Source organism: Helianthus annuus, chromosome 16, assembly GCF_002127325.2.
Source record: "Helianthus annuus cultivar XRQ/B chromosome 16, HanXRQr2.0-SUNRISE, whole genome shotgun sequence".
NCBI lineage: Eukaryota > Viridiplantae > Streptophyta > Magnoliopsida > Asterales > Asteraceae > Helianthus > Helianthus annuus.
In genome coordinates this window covers 171,444,158-171,468,535 of record NC_035448.2, presented here as the reverse complement: position 1 = coordinate 171,468,535, position 24,378 = coordinate 171,444,158, and the positions used below count along the sequence as shown (strand labels likewise).

General features: G+C 38.0%; 3 protein-coding genes across 4 annotated transcripts; 2 read left to right on the top strand and 1 right to left on the bottom strand.

The window, feature by feature from the left end:
* The first annotated feature begins 2,265 nt into the window (after positions 1-2,265).
* On the top strand, positions 2,266-7,601 carry LOC110916149 (signal peptide peptidase-like 4). 2 transcript variants are annotated; one of them, XM_022160901.2, is made up of 14 exons: positions 2,266-2,619; positions 3,150-3,308; positions 3,483-3,594; positions 3,947-4,066; positions 4,217-4,368; positions 4,471-4,653; positions 5,125-5,159; positions 5,370-5,532; positions 5,676-5,729; positions 5,822-5,914; positions 6,014-6,156; positions 6,990-7,060; positions 7,163-7,246; positions 7,328-7,601. In XM_022160901.2, the coding sequence occupies exons 1-14, from the start codon at positions 2,470-2,472 to the stop codon at positions 7,435-7,437; spliced, it is 1,629 nt and encodes a 542-aa protein (XP_022016593.1). In that variant the 5' UTR covers positions 2,266-2,469; the 3' UTR covers positions 7,438-7,601. The 2 variants fall into 2 exon arrangements, with proteins under 2 accessions (XP_022016593.1, XP_022016594.1); XM_022160902.2 differs by having other exon boundaries at positions 2,366-2,619; positions 3,451-3,594.
* A 504-nt stretch (positions 7,602-8,105) lies between these two features.
* Positions 8,106-8,636, top strand: LOC110919987. Its single transcript, XM_022164233.1, has one exon. It carries the CDS (start codon positions 8,106-8,108, stop codon positions 8,634-8,636), a length of 531 nt encoding a protein of 176 aa, XP_022019925.1.
* Positions 8,637-9,863: 1,227 nt separating this feature from the next.
* On the bottom strand, positions 9,864-10,749 carry LOC110919988 (probable mediator of RNA polymerase II transcription subunit 26c). The gene has a single exon (XM_022164234.1). The coding sequence runs from the start codon at positions 10,747-10,749 to the stop codon at positions 9,979-9,981; it is 771 nt and encodes a 256-aa protein (XP_022019926.1). The 3' UTR covers positions 9,864-9,978.
* Between the last annotated feature and the right edge of the window lie 13,629 nt (positions 10,750-24,378).

Below are 24,378 nucleotides of genomic sequence, written 5' to 3'. Positions count from 1 at the left end.
GTTAAAGTCGTAACGTGATGTGTTAATTGAGGTTTGCGAACATGAAACCTTAGAATCTATCTTCTCGATCTGCAAATTAGGTCAAAGATTTGGGGTTTTTTTATTTCCAATATCAATATTGCTAACCAATAGCGTTAGGGGGTGTGGGTGGGAGGTGGTGAACGATGGGGATGTGGGTGGGAAATAGTGAACGATGAGGATGTCGGAGGGTGGTTTGAGGGTTTAGGGAGAGGGCATGGGTTGGGTTGTGTTGTGTTGGTCGGCTGGTGGTGGCTGGTTGTAAGGGGTGGGTGGTGGTGGTGGTGGGGGGGGGGGCAATAGGTAGTGGCAGGTGGGGGTGGTCGTTGAGGGGGAGAGGATGAGATGAGACTAAGCTAAGTGGTTTTTGTTATATATTAAAATAAAATTAATAGTTTTAAATTTGTTTTTTGTTTTATTTATTAACATATTTTGTAAATTAATTGATAAAAAGACTAAACTACCCTTGAGAGACCTGATTTAATGAAAAAAATTAACTGAGTTAATCCCAAAAGGACATAACGTGTTAGATTTTGAAACATAAAGTAAAAATTTCATTAATTTTAAAGAGATAGGACATCGCCTGAAATGTGATATAAAGATAAAAGAACAATTCTCTCAATTTACTTTTTTTTTACCAACATTTAACTTTTATTCTCCACAAAATACCCCGAAAACATTTATCATGTTTCTTCTCTTTTGAATCCAAATTCCATCCAACCTAAAGCAAAAGAAATTGTTGCCGAATCAGTACGCAATGTTTTTTTTTTTTTTTTTTTTTTTTTTTTTTTTTTTCAAAACCATTTCATTCTTCCAAATTTGTATAATGGATAGCCAAACTTTAAGTACGTAGCTAATTTTTGTTCTAAATATGTAACCGCTTTTAGTATTCATGTGAAAAATTGTGTTCTTTACTCAATGATTGGGGTTTTGTTGACAGTCATTTTGTCGAATTCGTGGAAGAAGACATCATAGATATTATCTGATATAGGCAAGGTTTTATGTTGAATTTTGCCGACTTCAAAAATTAACAAAACACATGCATTTCTTTTCTTTTTTTTGTTGGTTTTCTTTTTATTACATATCTAATTAATTTATAGTTTTTTCTTCGTACATATATATTTTTAAATCTTAAATTAATTACGACATCATCCTGTCTATGGTATTATAGCCTAGTGGTATTTTGGGGTGACATAAGACTTAGGGACCATTAGGTTTTGAGTTCAATTCCTAGAGGTTTTCCCAGATTTATTGGGTTTCCTCCTGAATTGGTGTATAGATATTACTTGAATTGGTGTATAGATATTACTGCCTATTGGAGATGGATGTGATCAGGTAACTCCGCTGGTGGCACAATAATACTTCAATGGTCCGCCATTGATTCAAATTTATCGTTAAATTTTTTCTTACGACATCATCCTATTTCTAAAACTGGCTCAACTGATGAATTAATAGAGCAGTCGGTTCGATAACTCGTCAGGTTTTAGAAACCTTGGATTTAGGAAAGGACGACTAAATCTCATTTATTTCTCTTTGCATTCTGCGTCAATTTACAAATCATATATCATATAAATTTTATTGGATTAATTACAATTTCTCTTCAAAATATTAAACGAACCCAAATGCATCTATAAAAAGTAAACATATTTTCATAAAGTTTATATATGGGTTAATTTTCCATTATTATATGTATCCTAACATATATCAAGCCTAAATCTCATGCTAAAAAATCTAAAAGATTAAATATAAAAACTATCTAAAAGATTAAATATAAAAACTAAAATCAAGCCTAAATCTCATGCTAAAAAATCTAAAAGATTAAATATAAAAACTATCTAAAAGATTAAATATAGTTGTCATGTACAAATAGTTTCAACCGTGCGATTTTAGTCTACTCCCTTAATTCCATCTATTTTTTCTGTTAGCTAGAAGGACAATTCTGTCATTTTATATGGCCGAATTGCGTTTCTAGTTACATATAAAATGTCATTTTAGCTAATAGAAAAAATGGATGAAGTTAATCAAATGAACTAAAATGACAACATTTAAAACTATTTAAACAAAATATAACATTTCAAATATTTGGATTAAACTGTCAAAATGATTCAAACACGGACTAAAATAACATTTAATTTAACTCTTAAATATATAGCAACGACTTTCGAGTTGGGCAGAGCGTCTGTAAAGCACGCAACGTCTGCGCGTAGAAAAGAACCAAAGAAAAAGAAGCCAGGCACACTAAATACTAAGCAAAGCAAGTAAAAAAATCACACGCTTCCTGTACGTATAAATTTCTCATTTCGTACCATGTTCATCTCCACCATCATCTAACCACGATAACAGAACAAACCAAATATCATACAAAACCCTAATTTTGACTTTTTTCTGCATCATTCTCTCTTCATCAACTGCTACTTCTTCTTCACACCAAATAAACTCAACAATCCTCTAATGGAAGTACCAACAAACCGAAGCAGAGCCGTACTTCAGGTAGCTGTATTTTCCCTGATTTGCAGCTTTTCTTTCGTTTTCGCTGGAGATATTGTTCATCAGGATGATATAGCACCTAAACGGCCTGGATGTGACAACAATTTCGTTCTGGTATGCTTCAATTTCAGACTTTCAGTTCTGTGTTTAGATCATTGTTGTATTGTTGTTGTTTTGGTTTTTGATCTTTAGGTTTTCATGTGTAGATAGGTTTTTGACTTTTTGTACATGATTAAACGGTGATGAGTTGACTATATGTGTTTATTGTTGTTATTGTTTTTTAGCAAGTTGAATTTTGAATAAATTTGATTAGATTTCTTGTCAGTTTGCTAGAATATGATACGTGGTTAGAAGAATTAATTTCTTATGTGGAAATTTGTTGATTTTTTATTTGCAATTGTCATTTTGTCCTTTTGTTGATGTATTTTTGGTATAAAATTGAAGATTGTTAAGTTGTGATCTAGGATTTAGGGTAGAATATAGAATTTTAGTAAAGTGTGATCTAGAAATTCGTTGTGATGGAAATAAGAAATTACATGTTTAATAGAGGTTTTGCAGTATGAAAATTTGATTTTTTGATGTAAATGATATTTTATGATTATAGGCGATGTTTTCTTGTTGTTTGCTTATTTGTTGCATAACAGGTCAAAGTGCCTACTTGGATTGGTGATAGTGAAGAAGAAGAGTTTGTAGGCGTTGGTGCCCGATTCGGTCCTACATTGGAATCGAAGGAGAAGGATGCGAATAAAAGCAGAGTCGCTCTTGCAGACCCTCCGGATTGTTGTAGTACGCCTAAAAACAAGGTTCACCTCTCTCTCTCTCTCTTTCTCTCTCTCTCTCTCTCTCTCTCTCTCACACACACACACACACACAAGTTAGATACATGTCAACGGTAAGTGTGAGGATGGTTATTTGATAGCTGTTTGAGTTTGCTACTTATATCAGAACTCAGCATTCGGAGGTCTTATTGTCTGTAGCTTACGGGTGAAGTTATCTTGGTGCACCGAGGCAACTGCAGTTTTACTGACAAGGCACATGTAGCTGAAGCTGCAGGCGCTTCAGCAATCCTTATTGTTAACAACCAAACAGGCACGTCTTTTTACAAGCATTTATCTTGTCAATAATCCCTAGCTCAGCTGGTGGGTTGGCTGGTTGTCTCCATTGGAGGCGCCGGTTCGATCCCTGGCTGCTGCAGGGTGAGACATCCGGGTGAAGGCTCGGCTCGGGATTCATCCCGGGTTCGAATCTAACGGGGGGTGAGGGTTTACCCATTCCACGGGGTTCCCGCGCATCAGGGGTGTGCTACGCTTTCTAGCGGTGGTCGAGTAGTCGGCCTTTGGACATAGCTCCGAAAGGGTGGGTTTACACGTGGAAAGCAGTTAGCCGTTCAAAAAAAAAAAAAATACCTTATCATGTGAAACCTAACAAGATATTTCTACAGAACTCTTCAAGATGGTGTGTGAACCAGATGAAAATAATGTGCATATTGGCATCCCCGCAGTAATGCTTCCCCAAGATGCTGGTTCTAGCTTGGAAACAAGTATCCAGAATAAATTAAACGGTATTTTGTAACGATTATGCAAGCTTCTATATTGTCACGTATGTTTTTCCTTATATTTTTCGAAATTTTGTTGGTGAGTGGTTGTGTGCAACATAGCATAATTTTTCAGTTTTTTTTTCCTTTTTCATTGAAGATATGCTCTTTTCTCAGTTTACGTGCAGCTATATTCTCCAAAGCGCCCTCTGGTTGATGTTGCTGAGGTGTTTTTATGGCTTATGGCTGTTGGTACCATATTATGTGCGTCTTACTGGTCTGCATGGACTGCACGAGAAGCAGCCATTGAACAGGACAAAATATTAAAGGTCATCCATCCTAAGCTTATAAATATCTATTGAATTGACCCCTTAAAAGGCTTTTATCATTTACAAATGATAAATACTGAATAATAATAATATTCTTGTCAGGACGCTTCTGATGAATACTTGAATACAGAATCTTCTCGATCAAGTGGCGTGGTGGACATCAACACAACATCTGCAGTTCTGTTTGTTGTGATCGCATCATGTTTCTTGATCATGCTTTACAAGCTGATGTCATACTGGTTTATTGAGGTCCTTGTTGTCTTGTTTGCCATTGGTGGTGTTGAGGTGTGTTTTATAGTCATATAATAAATAAATGAATAATAATTTTGAATAATGCAAGTGGAGGCCACTTACGTATTCAATTTTTTCATCAAGTCTAGCCATATATTGAAGTCACTTTATAAGCCACCCAAGTGGTTATCAAACATGCTAAATGACGAAAATGCCTTTAATATTTTTGAAAAGACAAAAATCACCCTAGTATCGACCTATCAAAAAGCAATGATTCGATGTAATAAAAACCATGGGATTTTGTTATTTTACAACAAATCAGCTTATGTCGGCTGGATTTGGTATAAACGAAATCGCATATGTGCTTGGGTGCGCTATAAAGTAGTTTCAAAGTATGGATGTCCTTGATAAACAAAAAGTCAATATTTGGGTGTCCCCTACATACATTATTTCTAATAATTTCACATTTAATTGCTTTGATTGTCATAATGTTGATGGCTGAGTTTTAACTCTTTTCATTCCCAGGGCCTGCAAACTTGTTTGGTGGCTCTGTTATCATGGTATTCAAGTTCCTTTTTCTTTATTATTACCTGTGTATGCAAATTTATTAAACTTTATTGGATACATCATACATAACAATAAACCGTTACATAGATCACACTATTCACACAACGTTTATTTAAAAGGTAGATATGTAATAGACAAATAGTAACTATACTTAGTTATAGACTTATAGGTCTATAGTCTGAACTAACACTCAAATATTGCAGTTTCAGATGCTTTGATCATGCTGCACAAACATTCGTCAAGGTTCCGTTCTTAGGTGCTGTCTCGTATTTGACCCTCAGTGTCTCTCCATTCTGTGTAACATTTGCTGTTGTATGGGCTGTTTATCGCAGAATTTCCTTTGCTTGGATTGGTCAAGATATACTTGTAAGATCATTTTTTTCTTATCTAATTAATTTATAGCTTTTCAATACATGATAGTAGGTACATTTGTTTGTTTGTTTGTAATACACGAATAAGACGGTAAGTTCAAAAATTAATATGCTCATTTTGTATTGGTCTTAAACCAGGGTATCGCGCTGATAGTCACGGTAATCCAGATAATACGAGTGCCTAATCTCAAGGTACTTGTATTAATCCATTATCAGCTGCTTTCTTCTTTCATTAATTCATTATTGCTTAATGGGCTTCGATTATTTGCTTTTTATCAAATTAGGTGGGAACAGTTCTCCTCAGCTGTGCATTCTTGTACGACATTTTCTGGGTGTTTGTTTCCAAATGGTGGTTTCATGAAAGTGTGATGATAATGGTGAGATTTTGTCAGTTGTCCGTTGATCACCATTATAAACTTTATTTAATTTCAGAATTTTCACAAAATGACCATGTTATTCCTCTGAATACAATACAGGTAGCACGTGGTGATAAGAGCGGAGAAGATGGCATCCCAATGTTACTGAAAATCCCACGAATGTTTGATCCGTGGGGTGGCTATAGCATTATCGGATTCGGTGACATTATATTACCGGGGCTATTAGTGGCCTTTTCTCTAAGGTTTGAACAATTGGTTCCTTTTATTGAACATTAATTAATTTAAACCGCAAGTTTTCCAACAATTTGCAAACTTTTAAACCTCTTAGATTCACTACACCAAAATGATAATTGATTTGACTTGATACTTGGTTAGACTAGTTGTCAAAATATAGAGGTGGAAAAATGGGTGGGTGGATAACGGGTCAAAATGGGTGTTTTTAGGTACTAGTCATATGTAAATAGACTGAAATTACCAGCTTTAAGTAAAATGCCATTTTCGTCCTTAGTTTGGCCAGTTTTGCGACTTTCGTCCAAAGGCCATTTTTCCGTATCTGGATCCAAAAGGTTTGAAATCTTGCCGTTTTCATCCGCCTCGTTAACTCCATCCATTTTTCTCCCTTAAATCAAGGGTATTTCCGTCTTTTTGTTGACTTAAAGGGCAATTTAGTCTTTTTCATGGGTATTTACATAAAGTGAAAAAGACCGAATTGCCCTTTAAGTTAACCAAAAAGACGGAAATACCCCTGACTTAACGGAGAAAAATCGATGGAGTTAACGAGCGGGATGAAAATGGCAAGATTTCAAACCTTTTGGGTCCAGATGCGAAAAAAAAACCTTTGGACGAAAGTCGCAAAACTGGCCAAACCTCAGGGACGAAAATGGCATTTTACTCACCAGCTTTAGTTAAATATCTAAACCATCCCTCATTAAGATGCATGTGGACCCAATTAAATAGCATGAATTGTAACAAAAACAATGAGTAATAGGTACATGAAAGCTTTCAAAAAAAAGGAAATATTGCAATTTTATTATACATGTTACTAGTTTTCTGACATTATTCTCTTCATTTATAGGTATGATTGGTTGTCAAACAAGAGTTTGCGGGCCGGCTACTTCTTATGGGCAATGCTTGCTTATGGATTAGGTACAGGAACCTAAAAACATGTTTTTGTGCACAATTTGGGACCTTTTGGTTGTGTATCTTGGTATAATAGTTATGTTGATAGCTTTGCTTTTCGTTCTGCAGGTCTGCTAATTACGTACGTGGCTCTGAACTTGATGGACGGACATGGTCAACCTGCTTTGCTTTACATTGTTCCTTTCACAGTCGGTATGATTTTTCGTTTGGCGGATTAATGAAAAACAAGAATGACACATAAGAGAAACTCGTGTTGATGGTTTGAATTTGCAGGCACGTTATTGACGTTAGGGAAGCATCGAGGAGATCTGAGACACTTGTGGTCAAAAGGAGAACCTGACCGGCTTTGCCCTCATGTTCAACTACAATCTTCCGAACAATAAAGTTATGTATGGGACATTGCTCATAGTTTGACAATAATTTGTCCCGTTTAGAGAATGTCGTGTTTTCTGATAGACTGAGAAACAATATACTTAGATTAGAGTTTTAGACGACTTTGGGCTTTTTATCATCGCGATTGCTTCTCTCACCACTTCGTATATTCATACACCAATCTAATGTGTTTTCCCATCTAATGCAACCCCCTCCTGTGGGTGCGTGTGCCTTGCAAGATGGTAGATACCGAAACAGTAATTCCAGCAAGTTTGAAGATTAATTTTGGCATAAGAACGCTATAGATATTAATCAAGGATCAATGTGTAGTCGATAATCAGAGCCGCGGAAATTGGACTTCTTATTGATCTATAAGTAGTCATATTCATAGAAAGTGTTGGGTAAGAAAATGTAATGTGTATTTATTCTGGAAAATTTAAATATCTGAGTGAAATATATTAATTTAAAAAAAAAAAAGGAAAAGAACAAGGATTTTAGTGCAAGCATTGCTGTGCTTGTGGTTGGTTTTTATTTTTTATCCTTTATATTATTTTCAAACTGGCATATTTCATGTTAAACCTAGTAACATAACTGGATATCGGAGAACAAAGACAAATGGGTTTGGTCCTTGGAGGCCGATGGAATCTTCTCTTCTGCATCGTTAAAAAGGCTGGCGGCTATGGATCAAGTGAGGGAAGGTATGTCTCCTTATTATAAGTGTTCTTGGGTGCCCGAGAAATGCAATATATTTGTGTGGAGATCTAGGCTTGATCGGATCCCTACTAGACAAGCTCTAGCTAGGCGTAACATCCATATTGTTTCGGTCGATTGTGTGTTTTGTGGGGAAACGGCCGAATCGGTGGACCACTTGTTTACGGCTTGTGAGAAATCCATGAGGGCGTGGAATCGGTTTTGTGCGTGGGCTAATATCCCCCACATCTTGGCGTTTTCTTTCGGTGATCTAGTTGATCATTACAAGAGCTGCCCTGGGAATAAGGATTACAAAGAGGTTATTAAGGGGCTTATTGTCGTGGCTTGTTGGTGTATATGGAAAGCGAGGAATGCGAAGTTTTTCTCGAGTATGGAGAGTAGTTGGGGTGAGATTTTTAGGGAGATTAGGACTCTTGGCTTCTTTTGGTTAAAAAATAGATCGAAGCATTGTAATATTGAATGGATAGAGTGGTGTAAATCCCCGTTGTATATGTTCTAGTTTTGGGTGCGGTTCTGGTGGTTTTTGGTGCCAGGCTACCTATTAATAATATTACCTTTCAAAAAAAAAAAAAAAAAAAAAAAATAACTGATTCAATAAAATATAAGCAACCTAACTTTTTTAGTTTTGTGATTCTCTATAATAAGCGCTCCCATAGAGAGAGTCGGTAATCATGTCAAAGCATACTCGCACATATGGTCCTTAATTATTTATGTAGATAAAAAACATCGTATCCATTTTGGATGACATACATTACTTCAAATTTTTATCACATTATAGTGTTAGTTATGAATATAGATAGCAATCAAAACTTTAAATACACATGCCTCATGACCAATAATGGTAGCAATTTCTTCATCAGTAGTAAAGTGCTCTAACAACCCAGTAAACATAAAAATCTTCCCACAAGGCAAATAATAAGCATTTACCTCATCTTTCTTCACCACCAAAACTTCCCATTTCAACCCCCTCCAAATGCACACTAGCCAACTTATTGCCACTTTCTGAACCCTCTTTGCAATGCTTCAATCACATCTTTCAAAATCATTCTTACCCTAACACTTTCTGGATGAATTTTTTGTAAAACTTTCTTTTTAAAATTACCCTTGAGCTTCTGAAACACATACACCCCAATCTTTCTCTCAAACATATATGGCACTACAATGAAATGCTTCCGTTTCGTATACGGTATCGTCTCGACTTTCCCTTGAGCTTCTGAAACACATACACCCTTGAGCTTCCGTTTCATTTTGTTTAGGGAGGACCGGAGGGGTGAGCTTGAAGAGAAGATGATAAGAGTGACTCAGTGACTAGTGTTATTGCAATGGTGCCTTTTTTTAAGTTAAATATAACTTAAAAAAAAAAGAACATTATTATCTTTGTTGGTGTTTTATAAATTTAAAAACGCATGATTATATTCATTTTGAAACTCTAGTTTCTAAACATATAAGTTAATGAACGCCAAAAACGATTACAATAGAACATCAAAGTTACACCGACTCGACCATTCTAGTGTATTAAAACTCGATCTATTTTGAATCACACAAATAAATATGCTTTAATATCCTCGAATAACCTATACAATTATACCAATTCAAAACAATGAAACATAAACATCGAGACTTAAACCCTCAACCTCAAACACAAAACATAGAAACATTAAATAACACAAAATAAGACGTAATATAAAATATGTATGAAATCGTTTAACACCATTCAATTCATAAACATTTGTCACCTTCAAAAACCCCATAGCATGTTGTATGGCAAAAACAGCACATGAACACTATCTCGTTCCGTGTAACCTAAACTAGCACTTGTCACAGGATGTTTACAACGATCATCATACCGAGCTAATACGATGGCTGATGTGCTTGCCAAACCTGCTGTCTTGGTGTTTTGGAGCCAAACCCAGCCTCAACACGTCATGCACCTCAATCATTTGTATTCTTCTCTGTCTCTTGGTCTTTTCTGCTTCCTTGTAACGTTCTTGAATCTTTCTTTTAGTGGCCTCAAGTTTCGCTTCAACACTTCTTTTGTCCGAACTCATTAACGAAACAACCGACTTTGTCGGCATTTGCAACTTCATTGTTTCAACAGTAGCAGAAGGTTTCCGACGATCCACTGCGGTTGATTGTTTCTCCAAAACAACCATAGTTAATGGTTTCTTATGCTGTAATTTGGGTTCTTTAGGTTTTTTGTTTGCACCGTTAAACACTGTCGGTCCCACTGGTTTCTCTATGAGGGGATATTTCTTGTTTGATTCATAACATTCTTCATCTTGAACAGCAGGCATATGATCATTAGCAACCACCCATTCACCCACCATGCGTCTCCATGATCGGACAAGCATCCTTGCAGTCCGCCTAACATCTTTTGATGCGTGATTCATAAGGCCGGTAACACTCACTCCGATCATGGATACCTGAAGAACCTTCATCGACACCACCATTTGTTTAAGCTTTGATAACTCACACAAGACCTGTTCAGATTTATATCCACTGCTATTAAGAATGGCTTTGATCCTTAAAACTTCACCAATCATTCTGGTTTCTTCTTCTGTTTCACGAATACTATCAAGAACGCCTTTAACTCTTAAAAACTCAGAGCCCATTTTTTCAAAAGTTTCTCGAATTTAAAATCACAAACTGAGAGAGAGAGAGAAGTTGTAAGTTTTGTCACAAACTACGTACGGAAACAGGAAAGATCGAAGATAAAGATATTGTATGTAGGTTAAGAGGGGTGTTTGGCTGACAGTTTGATTTGATGGTGGGGAGAGAACTGCATGTGAGTAGTGTGCGTAGATATATATATAGATATATAAATGATACAGAATGACGATTGAGTTGCCCTAATTTCGAATTGGAAAGATATATTTATTAAATATCACAAAGCTGTTAAGATATGGGTTCGGTAAATATTTATTATCAAATCTCACTAAAGATATTAACTAAACAAAATTAATATATTCTGCAGTCTGTAGTCATTTTTTTTATGGGTTCGGTAAATATTATACATTATATTTTATACATATGAAAAAAAAGTGGTGATGAATAGTAATGATATTTTTTTAGTATTTGTTTTTTTAGTCTTTTATTTGTTATTTATTTTGATTTTTAGTAATGAATATTATTTTTTTTATAACTCTCAAAGTATTTATTCTTTTTATTTATGACAATAAGTATTTTAGTTACATTCAGTTTGATTTTTTTAGTAACAACTTGCGTTCGTTGACTTAAAAAAAAAAATCTAAATTCATCAGGGTAGCGAAACGATATCCGTAATCAAACAAGTGAATGCATATCGGTACCGGTGTTGTTAGGTTAGGTGCAGTATGGTAGCGGCACGATGTCAAATTTTTGAAAGCAAAGAACAATAAAAATTAATAGTGGTACCGATACATATGACGTACCATTGGTTTCGGTTCGTTTTGATACGATAGTTATAGCAACGCAATTGAACAACATTACCGGTATTAATATTCGTATTTAATTACTGTTTTAGATCGATGTAAGGTCTCTTTCAATAACTATAGCGAGTGCCAATATCATAATAAACCAAACAGATATCAACCAAATTCTCGTCGCGAAGCGCGGAAAAATTTCACTAGTTTATTATAAAATCTCACTAAAGATATTAAGTAATTTTTTCGCTAACAGTATGAAGTGAAGTGAGAAATTTACCTAACTTTTATTCTTTCTGACCTAACAACAATATTATTCTTTTACAATAAAATTAAATCTTTAAAAGTAAAAAAAATCGTTGAAATAAACTAGTAACGGTGTAGGTCCGGCTAGGGGAGGATCTAGTCGCCTACTCCTTGTGTACAAACCAACCCGGTTGTGCGGAATCCAACCGGGAAAGCAAACCGAGATAAAGATCGACAAGAACACGAGATACAAGACACGTAGATTCAATGTATAACACACTTGTATATCAAAGAGAAGAGTTCAAGTACAAGATAGTTCAATATCCGATTAACACACTAAAGCTCTCTCTCTCTCGGGTTCTCACCTTGTGTTACTCCGAAATCACTTGATATAGTCATATATGTGTGTTCTTCACATGTTGTTTGGTATGGGGTTCGGCCCATGTGAGTAGAAGCCCAAACATTTTGATTGGCCCAAAATTCATATACATGCACGTACATGAATTCTCAAATATGAATATTGTAACATATTAGTCATCGACATCATCATGACATCATCATGACATCATCATGATGATGTCATGATGATGTGGCAGCGGGAACCGGCTCGCGGCGCTTCGTGCTTCACGTGTCGAACTCTGGGACGCACAACGGAGGAATGTCGTGACGTTGGGCTTGAGCCGAACCGAACCGAGTCGAACCGAACCGAGTCGTGTCCACATAATATGTATCAACAAACTCCCCCTTGGACACTATCGTGAGGTTCATCTTCCATGTCTTCCATGTCGGAGGATCTTCAACGTCTTCACGTGTCGTAAGTAGAAAGTGTATCAACAAACTCCCTTTTCATTTAGGTAGTGTGCCAATAAACTCCCCCTTTGATTATGCTTGTGAATCTTTTGACTTCAATGCTTGAGATCCTTGTGGTGTTGGTAATGGTCAGCGGCAACTCGATCATCTTTATCTCTTGAGTGCCTTCACGTCGTGTCTTCATTCCGAAGCTTGTCCACGAACATGTTCTCTTCGCCTTTAGCATCTGCACATGCAAGAAATCTAAACGCGTAATGAGAACAACTGCTTGGAATATAGGTTAACATAAACAAATAACACACATGTGACCATATTTCAATCAACTACCGTCCGACAGCTTGAAAGTTTAACAAATTTATCAATTTTAGTTTTCAACTTTCAAAACTTGCAAATTTCGACCGTTTATGAAGATTTAGTCAATTCGGTTTTCGGTCAGGTTTCAGGTAACGAAGACTCGAGCTCCAACATCGTACGATCGAAAATAAGATAGAAATAAAATCTTTTTGGCTTTTATAAAGTTTATATTAAAACACACCTAAAATCTTTTTGGTATTTTTGAATATTTCAAATGTAAAGACTGAAAGCAGTAAATAAATATTCACATACATTCTTTTTGCGAGTTTCGAGGGTAAGAGAATCATATCAGTGTACGGTCACGCCAAAACGCTCTTGTTGTTCAGTTAGTTAACATTAAGATAAGCATCCTATAACGATTATCGGTATTGTTGTCCACATAAGCTCAACTTATCAGATGTAATCATGGCGAGGGGATACGTTAAGGTATAATTTATACTTACCGACCGGTGTTCATCCACATCACGACACATTCCCGTATCAAGGTATGCACGAGAGTTCATCTTACCGGTGAGTATACCGATTATCATCTGTTTGACCGTATATGATGTGAGAAACTCACTTATTTGATTGAAAACAAGCCTTATGTGATAGAATCACTTATTGATGAGGAACTTGATTTTCATATGCATGAGGGCACAGGAGCAAGTCCGTGAACAGGTCAGTACTTTCGTACAGCAGAGAGACGAACTTGACTCCCGGATAAATGTGATATTTTATCACTTATTTGTTTGGACATGTGATTGTTGATCACTTATTGAGGTCGAATGCAGTATGTACACGTATGTATAGTATCATGGAAGATCTAGACTTGCGTCCCCGTTATTTTTCGGTAAAAGATACAACCATGATACCCAGATGATAAGCAACATAAAGACCGAATATCTCAGAAACTCGGCAATCTATCAAATGAAATTTCGGTACTAAGACCATATGCCAATGAATGGTTCCCACCTGATCTTTAGTCTATTTAAGTTTATATCACCCTGCACACTTTAAAATGGTTGTGAGCCTACCGCTACATCTTATATAGAGCTGCTTATCGTTTTTCATTTAAGATTTAAAGAGGTTTGGATAGACCACTGATATACTATCATTTTCTCTTTTGCTCGCCAGGAAACTCATTTTTGTTTTTCTATTGTTTTTGTGTTTTTAAATTTTTCAATGTTTTTGGATTTTCAAATTTTGGATTTACTCCCCCTAAAATCAACAAACTAAGACAAATTTAAAACACAAAGGTATTTACAAAAATGATTTTCCGATGTTGGTTTTACTCTTGCTTGACCTTAATGCCGTTTACCAATAATAAAAAGTCAAATCTTGATTTGTCAAATGCTTTGGTAAAAAGGTCGGCACGTTGGTCATCGGTATGGACCTTAACAACATCGATTAGCCTTTTATCAAAGCAATCACGTATGAAGTGATATTTGATTTCGATGTGTTTGGTCTTTGAATGCTGCACAGGATTTCTAGTGATCTGTAATGCAGCAGAATTATCAACGTAAATAGGAGTAGTTAGGAATTCAAAACCGTAGTCGCGTAATTGTTGTTGGATCCACAGGACTTGGGAGCAACAACTTGAGGCAGCAATGTATTCAGCTTCGCATGTTGATGTAGCGACACAAGTCTGCTTCTTGCATTGCCATGTGACTAGGCGATTTCCCAAAAACTGACATCCAGCCGTTGTGGATTTGCCGTCGATTTTGCATCCGCCAAAATCAGAATCACTGAAAGCGATCAAGTCGAAGTTATTATCCCTAGGGTACCATAGACCGGTGTCAGGGTAACCCTTCAAATAACGAAAAATCCTTTTTACAGCTGCAAGATGTGAGGCTTTCGGGTTGACTTGATATCTGGCAAGCAGGCACGTTGGGTACATTATATCTGGTCTTGATGCTGTGAGGTACATAAGAGATCCGATCATTGCGCGGTAGTATGAGGGGCTAACAGCTTCACCCTTCAAGTCTAGAGTAATTCCATGATTTTGTGGCAATGGGGTACCGATGGGCGTTGCATCAGACATCTGAAACTGGCTCAAGATGTCACCAACATATTTAGTCTGATGGATGAATATCCCAGACTCAGTTTGTTGCACTTGTAGGCCCAAGAAGAAGGTCATTTCCCCCATAGCACTCATCTCGAATTTATCCTGCATAATGCGCTCAAAATTCCTACACAAAACATCATTAGTAGAACTAAAAATAATATCATCAACGTATACCTGTACCAGAAGAAGATCTCCATCTTGTTCTTTGATGAAAAGAGTGCAGTCGATAAGACCTCTGCGAAATCCATTCTCCAGCAGATAATTTGATAAGGTTGCGTACCAAGCTCGCGGTGCTTGATGTAGACCATAGAGAGCTTTGTTGAGCAACCAAACCCGATCGGGATGGATAGGATCTTCAAAACCTGGAGGCTGTTCGACGTACACCTCTTCTTCTACCACACCATGTAAGAATGCACTTTTGACGTCCATCTGGTAAACCTTGAATCCTTTGAATGAGGCATAAGCCAGAAAGATCCGAATTGCTTCCAGACGTGCAACAGGTGCATAGACTTCGTTGTAGTCGATCCCTTCAATCTGACGAAAACCTTGAACGACTAATCTTGCTTTGTTTTGGATAACTACTCCACGGTCATCCTTTTTGCATTAAACACCCAACGGGTACCAATCTTCTTGTATCCAGCAGGTTTCTCTACGAGTTTCCAGACACCAAGCTTCTGGAATTGTTGCAATTCTTCCTGCATTGCTTCCACCCAAGAGTTATCTTTCATAGCTTCTTTCCAAGTTCTTGGTTCTTCCTGTGAGACATAACACGCGAAAGACCAATAGTTTTGTTGCCCGGATTCTCGAATAGCTGCATACAGGCATGCATTGTTGTTGTTCCGCAACATGTTTCTTGTTTGAATGCCACTTTGCACATTTCCGATGATGTTTTGTTGAGGATGGGTATTGTGAATCCTTGTTTCTGGATTATCTTGAACTGGAATATTTATACCCAGATTGTTGAAATTGAGATCAACAACTAAATCAATGCCCGGAATTGATGAAGAGGGTGATGCAGTAGCTTCAGCTGTTCTAGGGGCATCCACTGGAGGAGTACCATCTGAAGTACCAAGAACTGCTGTTGTCGAAGCTTCTTGATCTGCATCTAGAAATTCATCATCCTCTGAAGATTCGTTCAATTCGGTAGCATCGTGAAAATCCTCATTGTCGAGAGCATTGTTGTTCACTGAAGATGGTTCTTGATTGACAAGAATTGGACGAACCACCGGTGAAACTGTTGCATTGTCACTCTCGAAAAACATCCTTGCTGTAGCATTTTCTTCAACGGCTTCAACATTGATCGAATTGAAAAAGTCATCGTACTCAAACATCCAAGGCTGACCAGGACATTTGACTGGCAATGTGTGCCTTTGTACTCTGACCTCAGACCATTCCTCGACCCTTTTTGTCTCTAGATTCCAGACTCTTAAGTTCGGGGTGGCATACCCAAGAAAGTATCCTTCAATTGCTTTTGCCCCAAACTTTCCATTAGGATCGATTATTGTGCATGGAGCTCCAAACGGTTCAAGATACGACAAATCTGGTTTCCGTTTGTGAAGAAGCTCAAAGCAGATCTTGTTGTGCCTTTTAACTGTAAGGACTCGGTTCAACGTGTAACATGCAGAGGCCATAGCTTCAGTCCAGAATGGAATGGGCAACTGCGACTCTACTAACATTGTCCTAGCAGTCTCGATCAATGTGCGGTTCTTACGTTCAGCGACGCCATTCTGTTGAGGAGTATAAGCTGCACTAAATTCATGAAGAATACCTTTTGAAGTGCAAAACTCCGCCATGGCATGATTTTTGAATTCAGTACCATTGTCGCTACGTATCCTCCTAACCTTCAATTTATACAAATTCTCAATCTGAATGATTAAGTTTTTGATAATACCAAAGGTTTCACTCTTGTGTGCCATGAACGCCACCCAAGAAAATCTTGAATAATCATCAGTTATCACGAGGCAATATTGATCATTCCTGATACTTTTGTGCTTGACAGGACCGAACAAATCCATGTGCAAACGTTCAAGAGGAACTGCCACCGTGTTGATCTTCTTAGTAGGATGTCGTTTCTTCGTTTGTTTTCCTTTCTGGCACGAAACACAGATGTCTTGAAGATGGAAATTTTTAAGAGGAACACCATTCACCAATTCATTTGACACCAAATGATTCATTTTGCGTAAGTGAATGTGTCCCATTCGTCTGTGCCAAGAGATTGAGTCTTTTTCTGTGGCTTGGAAACGAAACATGTTGCTTGTGCAGACATAGTAATAGCTTGGCTCATATCAAGGACATACAAATCATTTATCCTTGGAGCAGATAAGAGAATCCATTCTTTTGGAATTTTGAAGCCCGGTTTCAGCACATAACATCCATTAGCATCAAAGTGTACTGAGAACTGCTTATCACAGATTTGAGAAACGCTGAGAAGATTGTGATCAAGTTGTTGCACGAAGTTGATCTTATCAAAACTGACAATCCCGTTGGATATCATTCCTTCACCCGTAATATATCCGCCCTTATCTCCAGCAAAAGCAACATAACCTCCTCTAATAGATTTGACGTCGTAGAGAAGCTTCATGTCGCCTGTCATGTGCCTGGATTGTGACAACCCGTAATTCTGAGGTTAGTATGACTTAGATTCCACAACCTTTGACGCGTATCTCGGTACCTAATTATTTATTTCATTTCGCGATCGTACAAATTCATTTACTTGTGTGTGTGTGTGCGTGTGTTGGAAATGCTATGTGTGCAAAGTGTGTACTCGAAGTCGTTAAAGGACCTTGCGTATCCGACTACTTAAATCTAACTCGTGTATGGGCCAATCTTATGGACTACTTAAACCTAAGCCTAGACCCAATTCAGCAATGCATTCGGTAGAGGGAGCCGGCCCAAATAACTCTCGTCTCACTAAGAAAACCACCGGCCCAAAACCCTCATCTTATATTTCCCTTGTACGTAACTGTGGTAATGCACAAACACCAAACCCTACTTCCCTGTTTTGAGTAGCGATGGCATAGCAAACACTCCTTCGGAGTATAGATCAATCGGTGAGTATTACCACCCTCAATCCTTGTTGTTTATGCGACTATGATCCGGTGACTAAGCCCTCGTTTGTACGCAACCCAGGGAATTCGTAAAGGAGACGGCAGCTCGGAAGCTTACACTCTCCGGTTTGGGGTGCATCTTGGTCGACTGAATCATAGGTTATTACCCTCCACTTGTTTGTTACATGCTATATGTGTGCTTATGTTCCAGTCAGGTGTCGAGTAGGGTTAGAAGCAAACTAGGGTTACGTAGGGTCATGCATGAACTGTAAGGTTATTTGTGTAAAGTATATGAGTTGATTTGATTGCTTAATTGCTGTGATCAGAACCGAACCCAACCAAGGATATAGAACCCTATCGAGATGAACCATGGTCTCATGGTTATGCCATCTCCCAGAACGCATCACTAGACTGCTGTAAGACGTTGTGTCGGGTATTGTCGAGCGAAACCGCATTGACCCATACGCATGAAATAACCCACTGTTGAATGCTTATCCTACTTGATGTTAAACTGTGAATTGAAAGTGACATGTATTAGTGATTTAATATGTTGGATAGCATGCTGATAAGAGTATATACTGATTAGATTAAGCTCATAATAGTCATTAAATCAAGTGAAGCAATGCATGTCCACAAACTGTATAATATTAACGTATGGACAAGTGAAGGAATGTGAATTGATGCAATGAGTGGGCTTGACAGTTTGGTTAGCCGGGTAGGAGGTATTGCTAATGGGCCATGAAACTTGGGCCGACCCACTCAATAGGTAATCGGATAGGGTGGGTTGTGAGTGAATGTCGAGCCCACAAATGTGTATATACTAAACTGTGTGAATATGTGAACAAGATGAATAAATGGTAGGTGATACAAGGACCGGAAATACACTGGTTATGTTTGTGGGAATTATAGTATGATCCAATGTGCTGTTTGTCATTAAAGACATTAAGGAATTTAATGATCGTATGCATTACTTATACGTGACTTATGTGATGATACCTGAAAACGAATTGTGAAACTGATAAACATCAAACACTTATCTAGGTCGTGAGTATTGAACTTATTTAACGAGTAACTTATCTGCCGAGCAAACCAAAGGTGAGTTCATTGCATTTTCTCAAGCATGCGTCCCGATGGTTTGGGACAACTGGTAAACATTTGGAAGGGAAACATTGGGTAAATAACTTAATCGGTTTTGGTTATTGCCTGGAGGGCAATGGGGGTGATTAGTTGATAGCGCTATTAGGTGGGAAACCTCACACCGGGCCGTAAGGACGGGCGTGAACTAATTATCTGGGTATGGCTATGGTTGTTAGAGGCACACTCCTCGGATACATATGGGCACTCTCCCTAGGGTATCTAACGAAGGCAACATAGCAAACGGTCGTTAAGGGGTACCCACTCCCCGGATACTTATGGGCACACTCCCTAGGGTATCTAACATGAGCAACATCAAAACGTCAAACATCATAACAACAAACAACACATCATTTTGCAAACTGTTTTACTCACTTGATCGGTAACACAACTTGGTAAACAAACACAAACCTTGAACTCACCAGCGTAGTCTGACACACTTGTTTACATGCTTGTAGGTAATTATTGAAGGAACTTGGAAGCTTGCTGTCTGATGCTGCTGGAGTGGTTATGGTCATGATAAACATTTATATTGATTGGGTTTCGACACATTTATACATTTATACTTTTATGCTTCCGCTCAATACTTTGGTTTTGGTTAAACTTCTCAAACGTTATATTTATTTCAATTGGGTATTTCAATACATTATGACTTGTGTTTGATATGATTGGTGGCTCTTTGTTGGATCGTTGCACCTCCAATAGGGACATACCCTAGGTGGTAATTTGGGGGTGTGACATGGATGCCCCACTATCAACAATCCAATGACTACTGATAGTTCCTCCTGGAATACCCTGCACATGAACTCACTTGATTAGTTGGAGATGGGGACCTAAGCCATTGTGGTCTTGGGTCTTCCATTTTCATCAGCAATAATAACTTCTATTCTTTGATGATTTGTAAATTGTAATGATCCCCCTGATTCAGTAACCGTTTTTCGTTTCCAGGTCTGTTTTGTTTTACCAGTGTCATTCTTAAAAGTCTTAACTTCATGGTTGTCTGAAGTTTTTGAATTGTCTGGTTTTACAGAAACAGATGTTTTGTTGACCACATCGGCGTTAATTGCCTTTTCAATTTTCTTGACCTGTTGGCGTTTCTGTTTCTTTTCCCTTTCTTTTACAAGACGGGGATCTGGTTTTGTTGAAACAGATCGCTTGCGGTCACTTTGTTCATGGGAATCATCAACTTTTCCTTTTTGTTTATGAAGATACGGACAGTTTCGAATTATATGTCCAATTGTACCACATTCAAAACATGATCTTCGTTCAACAAACCCCGAAGTATCATGTGATCGTCTTGCCGATGATGATGAACTTTGTGAACTCGAGGTACTAGGCTTTGAACAGTTTGGTTCATTTCTTTTTAACACTGTTGCTTGTTTAACAAAATCTAAGTTAGATTTGTTTTCAAACGTTTCAATTTTGTCCGTTCCCTTTGATTTCACAAAGTCCACCTTCTTGTTCTTCTTTTGGGTCTGTTTCTTCTGACCCTGAGTCGGTGATTTTCCTTTTGGTTTGGTATGATTTGGCTGCCTTTTCTCTGTTGGTAATTTCTAATTGCCATATTGTTTTCGAATTTCGGCCTTTGGAATAAGAGGGCACTGTGTAACTGTAACATGTGATCCTGTCTTTCCCAAAAACTTACTTGTCGAATTTTCAAAGACTTTACTGATTAAAGACTGATTAACATTCTTAATAGGAAAATCTTTGTCAGAATATATTTTATCATCACCAACAAGAGTGTACAGCAACTTCACACTCTCCGACTCTTTTGCAGACGAGGACTCGATTGCAACAGTCTTGGCGGGTTTTGCAGGAGGATCACACAGAATATGATTCTCAGGAGGTATGTCCTCTTCTTTGATTCCCGCATCAGACTTTGCTGGATTGGTATCATCGGATTCATCATCAGAAGAATCAACATCCTCAATAATCACTGGAGGATCCTGATTCTGTTCAGCAGAAGACACACATGTATCTGCTGATACATCTGAATCTGATGATCCTTCTTTCTTGTATCCGAGTCCTGTTGCAAATTCCTTTACATCCAAAGGAACAGATGGTTTAAAGAAAGTTCTATCTTCCTCGTCAGGCATGGCATCATAATTGTGTCTCACAGGTGGTGGACATTTCTTGTAACCTATGCATGTGACATCCCGTTTTTCTTTCTGAACGTCAATAATGTGATCCAACACATAGCTAGAGCTCAAATAACTGTCTAGCTTAAGTTGGATCGCCTCACTTTCGGTTTTCACACAAGCCATCTCTTTTTGCATTATCTCAAGGCGAGTTATATACAAATTTATGTCAGTTTGTTTTCTGGAAACCATTTTAGTTAATTCGGTTTTATCTTTCTTTAATTTCTCAATTATCGATTTAAACTCCTTTTCATGGTTTTCATAAAACATGTTGGCTTCAGTGCACTTGGAAAGATCCACGGTCAATTTCTGATTGTGGATGAATGTCACATCATATTTCTCTTACAAAGCCTCGTGTTTGCTTTGCAATCCACACCACTTATCATTCAACGAAACATGTTTGTCTTGCAAGTCAAACAAACTAGCTTGTAAAGCATCATGTTTTCCTTGCAACTCAGACATGTTTGCTTCTAAATCAGCACATTTAACACTCAAACTATCACAATTATCACATATAACAGCAGTGAGTTCATCGACACATACCTGACTTGATGAATTGTCGACATTAGCCATAAAGGCTGAATGGAGAGAAGACGAAGAATAAGCAGCTTGATCCACCAAAATAGATCTTCTATTAATTTCTGCTGCAGCTTCCTCCAAAAGCTCATCAATATCTGCATCAACTGACACACTTGATGTCTCACCCACATGATCATCACCTGAACTCGAGGATTCTTCATCCGAACTTCTACTGTAACCAGAAGAGTCTTCATCCTCAGAAGATTCAGCACCATTGGCGGAAGATTCTCCACCACTGGCGTGATTTAAATCCTTCACAACTTCAGCAAAACAGGCTGTTCTATCCGAAGCATCACCACTCAACTGGATTGACCAATCACAACCTTCATCTACTTGAACCATAAGTGCTTGGTTGGCATTTGATGGTCCTGCTTGACTTTGGTTGTTGATAGGTATCAATGTACGCTCATTGTTCCTGTTCTGATTCTGCTGGTTGCCTTGATTTCTAAAAGGGTTATGGTTTCCATGCTGAGCTGGCTTTGTACATTCCCTTTTGAAGTGACCCCGTTCACCACAATTAAAGCACTTTACAGCCTGCTTATCGAAACCATACTTGGTGTCTTTCTTGCTTTCCAAGCTGGTTCTACCTGTTCTCTCCATGAAATCCTTTGCTCTCCTCACAGCACTTGCAAAGGCCCATTTGATATCCATCAAATCCATCTCTTCCTTATCAATCTGCTGATAATCTTCTTGTGTCAGATTAATGTTGCCAATCTGACCTTCCACTAATCCACAATACGCGCTCACCAAAGTGTTTAGTAGCTCCATGTGTTCCTTAGCTACTTCCACACTGACTTTAGAAAAGCTTGAGGTGTCGAGCCGTACTGTATTTGGCTTAGATGGCTGACTAGCAGATGATGTACTTCCATAACATGCTTGTTGTTGAGCAGGAAGTGGATTCCCATATAGATCAGTTGCTACGGTAGATGGCCGATATACTTGCTGTTGAGGAACTGGCTGAAGAGGATTTCCATACAAGTCTGTTGTCGGAGCTGGCTTGACAGGAACCTGTATCTGATTCCCATAAAGATCTGTGCTCGTAACAAAAGCCGTCTGAAGAGGAGCATGAGAGACTGGTCTTGCAGAAGAGGTGCTGGAGGTTCCAAAAGCTGCACGAAGTCGTTGATGTTTGTTGTAGCCAAAACCCCATTGTACTTCAGGATTTCCAAGAAACTATTCCATTGAGGTGGCAACGCATCAGCAAACTTCTTCACTACCTCTACTGGAGTTGTCACTACCCCAAAATTACCCAATTCGGTAAGCAAGTGATATAACCGACTTGTCATATCTCCCAACGATTCCTTATCCATACACGTGAAGCCATCGAATTCTTTCTTGAGTAGATCATGTCGCAATTGACGTGTTGCTTCATTTCCTACCCCTCTAGTCTTCAACGCATCCCACAATTTCTTTGTCGTCTTGAAGCTGACAAATTGATGGCAGATATCTTTGCTTAATGCCTGAGTAAGAATAGCATAAGCCTTCTTTTCCAGATCATACATCTTCTTTTGATCTTCAGGAAGATCGGCAAACGTAGCAGCAGATGAAGCGGCAACCTCTATTGTTTGATCGAAATCTGTGGTGAAACGTAACCACAATTCTGTATTTTGCCCAAGCACGTATGTGTAGAACCTATCAACCCATCCCGGATACTCATTTAAATGCATCAACTTTGGAGGTCGATTCAAACTTCCAGTTTCGCTTTCGCTCAATAAAATGCTTTGAATACTAGGCGTTTGATTTGATACGAAAGCCCATTGACCGGTTGATATAGCGTTTGTTTGCGAAGAAGCGGATGCGGGAGATTCGGCCCATGAAGGAGATAAACTTGTATTTCTGTACTTTCCCTCATCTGGAGACGGAGTACCCCACCAACTTGGATTCATGTTTGATAAGTAAGAATAAATCCATGACAAACACACTTAAAGCAAACTGTTAAACTATAAATGCAAACCTACCTTTTTTTTAAATATCTTGATGAAACAAAGTCCCACGAAACAAAGATCCGTCAAAACAGGTCTTGTGATATAATGCGATGAACCACACTTCTTGAAAGATAGGCGACGAATAACAGGTAATGAAGTGATCCCACGAAACAGGCGAAACAGATGTTGAATGTCGATGAAACAGAAGCCCAAACAGAAGCCCAATTTTTTTTTTGTTGTGCGAGCCCAATATTTCTTGTGCGACTAATCAGACCTTGTGCGAGTAAACAAATCTTGTGCGATTAAAATATCTTGTGCGACCAGACAAATCTTGTGCGATTAGATATCTTGTGTGACTAGATATCTTGTCTTTCTATCATCTGACACAAAGTAAGCTTCCTTTTCAACTCAACTTTCGGCTCACTGTTTCCAATTCACCAACCATATGCCATACAAATATTTTAATTCTAAAAACACTTTCCAATGTACAAACAAACACTTGAATATTCAAATTTCAAAGGATTAAAAAGGTTAATTTTAATTCTAAAAACAATGAATAT

Bases quoted from the DNA above. Each gene is read 5' to 3' on its own strand.
- LOC110916149 (XM_022160901.2), top strand. From the start codon at position 2,470: ATGGAAGTACCAACAAACCGAAGCAGAGCCGTACTTCAGGTAGCTGTA. The intron at 5,533-5,675 runs GTAAGATCATTT...GTCTTAAACCAG, and splicing joins GGATTGGTCAAGATATACTT to GGTATCGCGCTGATAGTCAC. The intron at 5,730-5,821 runs GTACTTGTATTA...TTATCAAATTAG, and splicing joins TACGAGTGCCTAATCTCAAG to GTGGGAACAGTTCTCCTCAG.
- LOC110919987 (XM_022164233.1), top strand. From the start codon at position 8,106: ATGGATCAAGTGAGGGAAGGTATGTCTCCTTATTATAAGTGTTCTTGG.
- LOC110919988 (XM_022164234.1), bottom strand. From the start codon at position 10,749: ATGGGCTCTGAGTTTTTAAGAGTTAAAGGCGTTCTTGATAGTATTCGT.